At 41.1% G+C, this 11717-nt stretch overlaps 1 protein-coding gene across 1 annotated transcript in view; it reads right to left on the bottom strand.

Annotated features, from left to right (window-relative positions):
- Nucleotides 1-3729: 3729 nt before the first annotated feature.
- e2f8 (E2F transcription factor 8) overlaps nucleotides 3730-11717 on the bottom strand; it is a 28823-nt gene continuing 20835 nt past the window's right edge. The window contains exons 10-13 of the mRNA XM_061975359.1: nucleotides 9538-9807; nucleotides 9334-9463; nucleotides 6090-6400; nucleotides 3730-4648 (exon numbers count right to left, since the gene is read on the bottom strand). Of these exons, the coding sequence (XP_061831343.1) occupies nucleotides 4475-4648; nucleotides 6090-6400; nucleotides 9334-9463; nucleotides 9538-9807 (885 nt within the window). The 3' untranslated portion in view covers nucleotides 3730-4474. The remainder of the gene's footprint in view (nucleotides 4649-6089; nucleotides 6401-9333; nucleotides 9464-9537; nucleotides 9808-11717) is intronic.

Raw genomic sequence — 11717 nt, 5'->3', positions numbered from 1 at the left:
CTTTGTGTTTACGTGTCCAAGTGACAGACATCGTAATGACATCAAAGTTCTATTAGAACGACGGTTAGTCGTGTCAGAGAGTTTTCAGTGGTACTCTACCTCAAAGAAGAAAATAACAATATCAATATCAATACTAGAGAAAAAATACTGTTTTTTTTGGTCATAGAGTGATTGGAGCACATACTTGTTGGTCACAAAAAACATTCATGAAGTTTGGTTCTTTTATGAATTTATTATGTACATACTGTACATACATATATATATATATATACTATGTATACATTTACATATATATATACATACATATATATATATATATATATATACACATACATACATACATATATATATATACACACATATATACATATATTAAAGTTAAGTTAAAGTACCAATGATTGTCACACACACACTAGGTGTGGCGAAATTATTCTCTGCATTTGACCCATCACCCTTGATCACCCCCTGGGAGGTGAGGGGAGCAGTGAGCAGCAGCGGTGGCCACGCTCGGGAATCATTTTTGGTGATCTAACCCCCAATTCCAACCCTTGATGCTGAGTGTCAAGCAGGGAGGTAATGGGTCCCATTTTATATAGTCTTTGGTACGACTCGGCCGTGGTTTGAACTCACGACGGACACTCTAACATATACATATATACAGTACATACACATACATATTATATATATAGATATATACATATTATATATATATCCATCCATTTTCTACCGCTTGTCCCTTTTGGGGTCACGGGGGGTGCTGGAGCCTATCTCAGATATATATATATATATATACACACACACACACATTATATACATATATATATACATACATTTTTTGTTGTTTTTCAAAGCCAAAACTTTGTTGTTATTATTGGCTGATGTCAACATTTTTCTCAGCGTTTTTGCTGTTTTCCCAATTGTAGTTTTTTGTAAAGTGCTTAGGGCCAATGACAAACGAGTCACGAGACCCAGATGGCCCCTGTGCTGCACTTTGGGCACCCATGCTGTAGAAGTTAATTATTTATGGCCACTATAGTCTTAGTACTGTACTATAATGGTTCATCCAATGATTACATATGGGACACGAGTCACGTGGTTGTCGTACTTCAGCGCTGGAAGTCGTAAAATCCGTCGTTCACCTGGCGGGTTTATCCTGTTTGTATAATAGGGGATAAACGGGGAAGTCCTTCTTTTAGCTGCCGCCTTGTTTTATCATATATTACTGCCTTTGAACATGCCGATGCTTGCTTTTGTATTCACAACAAATCAACACAAAGTCCGTACTTTGGAGCAATGTTCACGGACTCTAGTATTTGGCTTGTTAGCTTCCTGTCGCAGGCGAGCGACGGTGGTCGTGGCCTTGTGGTTGAGGGGAGAGTTGTTTGATGTTGGATGCTAGAAAATGTCCAATGCTGCAGGATGAAAGGCTGAAGAGAGAGGTCTGTTGGTCATTCTCCGGGTGGGAGTGTCACTCATGTCATATTAATTAGGGACCGCATGGCCCATTGCATAAGGACTCCCTTTATGCAATGGGACATAAGGACCTATTGAATTTGTAACGTTTTATTCTTTATTATTATTATTCTTCCGCCGCCTCTTTGAGCACTAACATGCTTCAAAACTCACCATATTTGACCCACCCATCAGGACCTGCGAAAATTGTCTTTAAAAAAAAAAAAACGAACCCCAAAACTCAAAATTGCGCTCTAGCGCCCCCTAGGAAAAAAAAACACTAGACTGCCTATATCTCCCACTAGGAAGATCGGAGAGACATGAAACAAAAACCTCTATGTAGGTCTGACTTAGACCTAGTTTTCATAATTGTATATCATCGGGCAGAAATCAACAGGAAGTTGGCAATTCCCCCTTCAAGACAAAAAAGTACTAATTAATTATTGTTCTTGTAATATTTACCCTACCGACTAGCAGGGACCCAAAGTGACCGGTCATTATGTTTATTTATAATATATTGATTCCATGGCTCGTTAGAGAGCCTTTTCTCACATGACTGTGTCTCACCCATCTAACGTAAGCACAAAGTGACCTTTGTCTCCGTTTCACCAATCAAACGGAGCCTGGCTGTCACATGACCACGCTCAAACTACACCCCGTAATAAAGTGGTGCGTGAGAGTAACTTGATGGTAGTCGTGTTACAGTTTAAACTGTGTGTAATGTTTAAAAAACAACTTGTTTTTAATGAATACTTAGGCATACTACGCCAGTGTATTATAAGAGGTCTTTTAACGAGAATGCGGACCACAAAAAAAGACACAGGTGTTTTTGTTTTTTTTCGAAAATATTTTTTAAAAGTTATTTATCATTTCACATAAAGCAGGATATCAAAAATGAAGGCAATTTCTTTTTTAAATTAAGCCCAGTCAAAAAGGTTTGATTAACATCACATAGAATGCAGCAGAAATATGACTTTTTTTTAAAAAAAAGGTAAACATGTACATATGTGCAAAGGTCTTCTCATGACTTTATATTAATAGATCAATCAACTTCCAGTCAAAACGCATCTAAATCAGGAAGGGGTCCAAACTGTCCTACGCTTAACAATTTCAAAAATCATTAAGAATTGATTACAAAAAATAATAATAAAAATAACCACAATAAAACGACTGAGAAGAAAACGGTTTGCTTACTGGAACGACAATCTGCTGAATGGCTTTAAAATCTCATTTACATTCTACAGCTTGCTGTAAAATATTCAGAGGTAATGAATACCGTATTTTTCGGACTATAAGTCGCAGTTTTTTTCATAGTTTGGTGTGACTTATACTCAGGAGTGACTTATGTGTGAAATTATTAACACATTACCGTAAAATATCAAATAATATTATTTAGCTCATTCACGTAAGAGACTAGACCAGGGGTCGGCAACCTTTATCAGTCAAAGAGCCATTTTGACCAGTTTTACAAATTAAAGAAAACAATGGGAGCCACAAAAATCTTTTGAAATTTAAAATGAAATGACGCTGCATTCAAATTTTTTTTTTGCTTTGTGCTATGTATAAACCAAGGGTCTCAGACACGCGGCGCACACCTTAATATGATAATTGAATGTTAGTGCGGCCCGCAAGTTTTATATGAATGGCGCTTGACAGCGTCATTCTTGTCAACCCTTCCGATTTTTCGGGCAGACTACGAATTTCGGGGCAACTATTCTCTCGGACGTGCCGTGATGGTACAGCATTTAGCGCCCACTACAACCAGCGTGCCAGACGTTTTTATGGGGCTTCTGCTTGCTCACATAAGTGACAGCAAGGCATACTTGGTCAACAACCACACAGGTTACACTGACGGTGGCGGTATAAAAAACTTTAACACTCTTACTAATAATGCGCCACACTGCGAACCCACACCAAACAAGAATGACAAACACATTTCGGGAAAACATCTGCACCGTAACAGAACAAATACCCAGAATCCCATGCAGCCCTAACTCTTCCCGGCTACATTATACACCCCCGCCCACCTCAACCGACGCACGGAAGGGAGGGTTGATGTGTGAGGGAGCAGGGTTGGGGTGGGTGCGGGGTTTGGTGGTAGCAGGGGTGTATAATGTAGCCCGGAAGAGTTAGGGCTGCATGGGATTCTGGGTATTTGTTCTGTCGTGTTTATGTCGTGTTAAGGTGCAGATGTTCTCCCAAAATGTGGTTGGCATTCTTGTTTGGTTTTGGTTCAAAGTGTGGCGCATTATTAGTAAGAGTGTTAAAGTTGTTTTATATGGCCACCGTCAGTGTAACCTGTGTGGCTGTTGAGCAAGGTCACTTACGTGTGCAAGCAGAAGATGCATAAAACAAGAGACTGGGCTGGCACGCAGTTAATATAGATTGTAGAGGGTGCTAAATGCTGTACCATTATGGCACGCCTTTAATATTATTGTAAGGGTGAAAATCGGAGAATATTAATCCCGGTAATTTTCTGCGAGAGGCACTGAAATCCGGAAGTCTCGGCAAGTATGCAGCTGAGCCGCATCAGAGTGATCAAAGAGCCGCATGCGGCTCCGGAGCCGCGGGTTGCAGACCCCTGGACTAGACGTATAAGATTTCATGGGATTTAGCGATTAGGAGTGACAGATTGTTTGGTAAACATATAGCATGTTCTATATGTTATAGTTATTTGAATGACTCTTACCATAATATGTTACGTTAACATACCAGGCACGTTCTCAGTTGGTTATTTATGCCTCATATAACGTACACTTATTCAGCCTGTTGTTCACTATTCTTTATTTATTTTAAATTGCCTTTCAAATGTCTATTCTTGGTGTTGGCTTTTATCAAATAAATTTCCCCCCAAAATGCGACTTATATATGTTTTTTTCCTTCTTTATTATGCATTTTCGGCCGGTGCGACTTATACTCCGAAAAATACGGTACTGTCAAATATTGAAACAAGGAAATTAAGGAAAATGCTTGGTAAAACACACACACTCACACACACCTTCACCAGAACACACATTCAACATCAAAATGCCTCTTCGGTACTGACGTCTAGTTTCCTTTGAGGGATGTAAACAGTTTTAGTGGCCGGTTGTCCGCTGGGGGGGACAGCTGCTGCGGCCAGAGGGGAGACGGGGACAGGTGTGTGGAAATAGCTGTGCTGGGGGAGCCCCGGTCCTTTGGGGGTGGTCAGTAGAGGCTAAAGCAAGAAGACAACAATGATCAGGTTAAGTTTGCATCATTCGACTCAATTGAACAAAACCAGTATCAATCAATCAATCAATGTTTATTTATATAGCCCTAAATTACAAGTGTCTCAAAGGGCTGCACAAGCCACAACGACATCCTCGGTTCAGATCCCACATAAGGTCAAGGAAAAACTCACAACCCTGTGGGACGTCCATGTGAATGACTATGAGAAACCTTGGAGAGGACCGCAGACGTCACATCGGGAAGCAATCCGCCATTTTCTCACTTTCGTCGGTGTGTTGTCGGAGGGTGTAACAACACGAACAGGGACGGATTCAAGTTGCACCAGTGGCCCAAAGATGCGAAAGTGGCAAGAAATTGGACGAAATTTGTTCAAAATACGAGGTTGTGGGGAAAGCCGACGAAATGGTCAGTCGTTTGTTCCGCACACTTTACCGACGAAAGCTATGCTACGACAGAGATGGCAAGAATGTGTGGATATCCTGCGACACTCAAAGCAGATGCTGACATCAACTCCAAAACTGGACAGATCAGCTTTCAGGAAAAGAGAGCGGATGAGGGTATGTCTACAGAATATATTAATTGATGAAAACTTTATTCATTACTCGCGGTTTTACGTAAATTATTATACATAAACTGTGTTTACCAATAATTTAGCTTAAAAACATTTATTTTTTTCAATCATTCGAGTACATTCGGGTAGTCTTGTGTAATGCAGTATTTTGTGTTTATTTAGGGAAGGTTAACCTGAGTGCTGAAATTGTGGAAAAATATATGTTGGCTGTCTGCACTCTCAAAGTGCATGTTGTTGCCAAATGTATTTCATATGCTGTAAACCTAGTTCATAGTTGTTAGTTTCCTTTAATGCCAAACAAACACATACCAATCGTTGGTTAGAAGGTGATCGCCGAATTCGTCCTCGCTTTCTCCCGTGTCGCTTTCGTCGGTTTCGCTTGCATACGGTTCAAACCGATATGGCTCAATAGCTTCAGTTTCTTCTTCAATTTGGTTTTCGCTACCTGCCTCCACACTACAACCATCCGTTTCAATACATGCGTAATCTGTTGAATCGCTTAAGCCGCTGAAATCCGAGTCTGAATCCGAGCTAATGTCGCTATACCTTGCTGTTCTATGCGCCATGCTTGTTTGTATCGGCATCACTGTGTGACGTCACAGGAAAATGGACGGGTGTATATAACGATGGTTAAAATCAGGCACTTTGGAGCTTTTTTTAGGGATATTGCGTGATGGGTTAAATTTTGAAAAATTTTCGAAAAATAAAATAAGCCACTGGGAACTGATTTTTAATGGTTTTAACCCTTCTGAAATTGTGATAATGTTCCCCTTTAACTTGGTTCAAAATAATGCTGATGATAATATCGTTTATCTGCAATAACTTTAATATATAGTCTAGCGAAGTGTGTCGGTACCTGTTGAACGCTGAATAAGGCCATGGAGTGCTGGGCCTGCTGCACGGTCACAGGCGACAAAGGTTTGATGAAAACCATCCCTCTCTGCTGCAGAGCCAGAGGACTGCAGCGCTCGGGAGTGTGCAGCGAGGTGAAGGGGTTCCCCGGGCTGGGGTTGGATATGAGGCCCAGGTTCTGCAGGGTGAAGTTGATGATAGCGGGGCTCGGGCTGTGGAGGCGACGGGGTTGCTGGGCCGAGTGCGGGGAGATGGCGGCGGCAGTGTGAAGACGGAGGCCGGTAGGAGTCACTTCCTGGAACGGTGGTCTGGAACCTGTTTGAGATCGGACGTACACACTGCAGTTATTTCTGTTTCTATTGTTTCCGCTCTCGGTGCTGCTGGTATGATCGGCAAGTGCTGAAGTGCAAAGAAACGGTCGGCAAACGGGCGCAACACACGCGCAGCCCAGGCACAGAAATGTGGCACCGTTGGATTTTACGTGAATCGATAACCGGTAGGCCCAACGGGATTTGGCTGGTGCCGAGAAAAGTGCCGGATTCGGTACCCATCTCGAGGGGTGCAACGGTACACAAAAGTTTCGGTTGGGTACGTACGTACCTCGGTTGAGAGGTCACGGTTCGGTTCATTTTCGGTACAATAAGAAAACAACAAAATATAAATTTTTTGGTTATTTACTTACCAAATTAATTTTTTTTACCAAATCTTCCACCAAAAATATTTTTCTTAGTGGAATATTTGATGTGAAGTAATCGGAACCATGGATAGGTCAATAATTCATAATAACATTGATTTTAAATCAATATTATGTTTTGAGCAATAACAGTTTGAAAGAAAAAAAAAACTGCTTTGTTTTATTAGTCAACATTGCAACTTTTTCTAAATTACATTTAACCTTTTTTTTATTTTACTTTTGTTATGTTTTTGTTTATTTTAATAGTATTTTTTTAATGTGCCGTGGGCCTTTAAAACATTAGCTGTGGGCCGCAAATGGCCTCCGGGGCACACTTTTGACACCCCTGCTATAGATAACAAAAAATTAAATCTGATAAATCTATGGATAAAAAGCAGAGCCTGGCGACTAGGGCTGCAACTAACAACTAATTTGATCACCGATGAATCTGTCGATTATTACTTCGATTAATCTATTAATAATCGGATAAAAGAGACAAACTAAATTTCTATCCTTTCCAGTATTTTATTGAAAAAAAAAAAACAGCATACTGGCACCATACTTATTTTGATTATTGTTTCTTAGCTGTTTGTAAATGTTGCAGTTTATAAATAAAGGTTTATAAAAAAATAAAAATAATAAAAATAAATAGCCTCTGCTCATATAGCATAGATCCAACGAATCGAAGACTAAATTAATCGCCAACTATTTTTTATAATCGATTAGTTGTTGCAGCCCTACTGGCGACGCATGCGCGTTTATCATAACTCTCTCGCTCTCTTTGTCTCTGCCTCTTCCTCACGAATGCTGCTGCGCGCACAATTTGTTTTGTTTTTAACCCCTTCTTAACCCTGAACGTACATTGAAAATACACGCAACCCTAAATCAAAATGCCGTACATTTGAGGCATTTAAAGGGGAACATTATCACCAGACCTATGTAAGCGTCAATATATACCTTGATGTTGCAGAAAAAAGACCATATATTTTTTAACCGATTTCCGAACTCTAAATGGGTGAATTTTGGCGAATTAAACGCCTTTCTAATATTCGCTCTCGGAGCGATGACGTCACAACGTGACGTCACATGGGGAAGCAATCCGCCATTTTCTCAAACACCGAGTCAAATCAGCTCTATTATTTTCCGCTTTTTCGACTGTTTTCCGTACCTTGGAGACATCATGCCTCGTCGGGACGGATTCAAGTTGCACCAGTGGCCCAAAGATGCGAAAGTGGCAAGAAATTGGACGTTTGTTCCGCACTCTTTACCGACGAAAGCTATGCTACGACAGAGATGGCAAGAATGTGTGGATATCCTGCGACACTCAAAGCAGATGCATTTCCAACGATAAAGTCAAAGAAATCTGCCGCCAGACCCCCATTGAATCTGCCGGAGTGTGTGAGCAATTCAGGGACAAAGGACCTCGGTAGCACGGCAAGCAATGGCGGCAGTTTGTTCCCGCAGACGAGCGAGCTAAACCCCCTGGATGTCTTGGCTCAAACCGTCCCTTATGCCACCGAAGATGATCAACAGAAGAATATCGACCCTAGCTTCCCTGGCCTGCTGATGAGCGTATGTCTACAGAATATATTAATTGATGAAAACTGGGCTGTCTGCACTCTCAAAGTGCATGTTGTTGCCAAATGTATTTCATATGCTGTAAACCTAGTTCATAGTTGTTAGTTTCCTTTAATGCCAAACAAACACATACCAATCGTTGGTTAGAAGGCGATCGCTGAATTCGTCCTTGCTTTCTCCCGTGTCGCTGGCTGTCGTGTCGTTTTCGCTTGCATACGGTTCAAACTGATATGGCTCAATAGCTTCAGTTTCTTCTTCAATTTCGTTTTCGCTACCTGCCTCCACACTACAACCATCCGTTTCAATACATGCGTAATCTGTTGAATCGCTTAAGCCGCTGAAATCCGAGTCTGAATCCGAGCTAATGTCGCTATACCTTGCTGTTGTTTGTGTTGGCATCACTGTGTGACGTCACAGGAAAATGGACGGGTGTATATAACTATGGTTATAATCAGGCACTTTGAAGCTTTTTTAGGGATATTGCGTGATGGGCTAAAATTTTGAAAAAAACTTCGAAAAATAAAATAAGCCACTGGGAACTGATTTTTAATGGTTTTAACCCTTCTGAAATTGTGATAATGTTCCCCTTTAAGAAACTCCGTCCGGACAGCCCCGCAAAAGAGGACATGTCCGGTGAAAAGAGGACATATGTTGTGCCTCGGTGTGCATTGTTTACACAACGTGCGTTATGCTACTTAATATGTCCATGTGGAAACTTGTTCGGTACACCTACGAACCGAACCGAAACCCCCGTCCCGAAACAGTTCAATACACGTACCGTTACACCCCTACCGCAAAGTTGCTAAGTAGGCAACACTAATGATCCCTTCTGCTCAGTCTTCTTATTCTCTGGCAGACCAGGTGCGGTATACCGGTACTGTGTTTATGAGCGAGGACAACGACATACTGCCACATTTATCTGTGGCGGTCTACCACCAATAAATGAATGTATGGGAAAGGTATTCCTAGCCCAGTGCTCACAATGGCTGACATTTACCTGCAGTAGGTGTTTGGAAAATATAAGCAGGAGAAGAAGCTTTGTTGCCGTCTCCTGCTGAGCCTTGATTGTCCTTGTAGCCGACTACCGACTGGGCGAGCGGGATCAGATAACCTGTTGGCACGAAAGCCTGTGCAGAGAAGAAATGATCAACGTCCACATTTTAAGTCCCTCTTCTTAAGCGCGTGGTGGGAGGTGACTTACCTCGGCGTTAGGTTGTCCAGGTGTGAGCGGGACGGCTCTGACGGGCGTCAAACCCGCCTCGCTGTCAGAGGTCGCCGCTTTGTCGTCCTTTTCCAAGAAGGTCTCCAAACTCTGCTCCAGCGTCTGAGCCGCCTGGGCGCAGCCGCCGGGGGTGTTGATGAACTCTGGATCCAGGTGGAGGGCTCGCTGCGAGGGCCGGCTAGAGAGCTGAAAGCTGCGGCGGCTCTTGGGGCGAGCCTGAAGGACGTCGCACTGATTTGGGGAAGGGTCCTAGAAAATAAAAGATGTAAAATACTGGAAAATTACACTATACAATATTAGGATGAAATTATATACAATGCGAATGATCTACTTAAAGGAGCCATATGTAGAAATTTCATGTGAAGTCATCATTAAATGGCCCTGATATGTCAAAAGGCATTAATAGTGAAGTGAATTACATTTATATAGCGCTTTTTCTCAAGTGACTCAAAGCGCTTTACATTGTGAAACCCAATATCTAAGTTACATTTAAAGCAGTGTGGGTGGCACTGGAAGCAGGTGGGTAAAGTGTCTTGCCCAAGGACACAACGGCAGTGACTAGGATGACGGAAGCAGGGATCGAACTTGCAACCCTCAAGTTGCTGGCACGGCCGCTCTACCAACCGAGCTATACCACTAATAAATCATGTTCTTATTGAATACCTCTATAATTGATAACAGTAGTTCAGCCGGAATATGCTCATTTCAAAATTTGATTTACAGCCCCGAAATCTTGTTATTGTTTTAATTTCGATGCCCCGCTCTCCACCGTTTGACCAATTAGAAATTCAGTGAGTGTGTCACATCTAGGTTGCCAGTTACGCACCGCCATATTTGTCTAGCTACTGCCACCGGTAAAGTTACTAAACATGTCAGACCTTAATAAATCCTTATGGTGTATTCTCAAGCCAGGAACAAAACGAGGATTTGTATCGGGGATGCCTTTGAAAGACGGAGACGATTGAAGGCGAAGAAGATTGTTTCATCTGACGCCAAAGTTGCTCATTTCCTCCTTGACAGGTAAGTAAGGCATTTACGTTTTCTTATTACTTGTAATTACCGTATTTTTCGCACCTGCCAAAAATGTATAATAAAGAAGGAAAAAAACATATATAAGTCGCACTGGAGTATAAGTCGCATTTTGGGGGGAAATTTATTTGATAAAACCCAACACCAAGAATAGACATTTGAAAGGCAATTTAAAATAAATAAAGAATAGTGAACAACAGGCTGAATAAGTGTACGTTATATGAGGCATAAATAACCAACTGAGAACGTGCCTGGTATGTTAACGTAACATATTATGGTAAGAGTCATTCAAATAACTATAACATATAGAACATGCTATACGTTTACCAAACAATCTGTCACTCCTAATCGCTAAATCCCATGAAATCTTATACGTCTAGTCTCTTACGTGAATGAGCTAAATAATATTATTTGATATTTTACGGTAATGTGTTAATAATTTCACACATAAGTCGCTCCTTAGTATAAGTCGCACACCCGGCCAAACTATGAAAAAAACTGCGACTTATAGTCCGAAAAATACGGTAATAGAAATGGACATTTGGTATGTACCGGTAAACAATATTGTCCAATAGAGTCTATGACCATGTCTAACAAAACTAGTATGCTTGGCATAATAGCCCGGTCAATGACACATTGACATATAGGATAACGGGGGAAATATATGCCCGTCGATGTGTACCGGTATTCCTACTGACAGGGCAAAATATATTCTCGACAAACAAACCCTATGTTGATATGGGTAGTGTCAGTGCCTATTTTGTTCTCAATATGCTGATACGCTGAGGAAATGGGTTACAAAATTAGCACAACTGTCATGGCAATGTGAAACTTATGGAGACAGCCAAATCATACAACAATTCCTCATTTGTGTTTGCATATTGTGGACTACATGTACCAAGTTATATGGCAATCTGAATCAAGGTAACACTATATAAAATCATATATAATACATGTTTTATTTTGAGAATAACAGCCTTTTTAATTATCATTATTAGTGGCTGCTCCACCAATAATAAAGCATTTACGATATTTCTTAATTAAATATTTGTAAAATATGAATGTATTTTTACAGATTTTTGGACCGTTGACAAGTAAGGCATCCATTCAAGTATATTTGTTTGTTTTCT

Source organism: Nerophis lumbriciformis, linkage group LG15, assembly GCF_033978685.3.
Source record: "Nerophis lumbriciformis linkage group LG15, RoL_Nlum_v2.1, whole genome shotgun sequence".
NCBI classification, from domain to species: Eukaryota; Metazoa; Chordata; class Actinopteri; order Syngnathiformes; family Syngnathidae; genus Nerophis; species Nerophis lumbriciformis.
The sequence above is the reverse complement of the archived record's forward strand: the minus strand, read 5'-3'. Positions and strand labels throughout refer to the sequence as shown.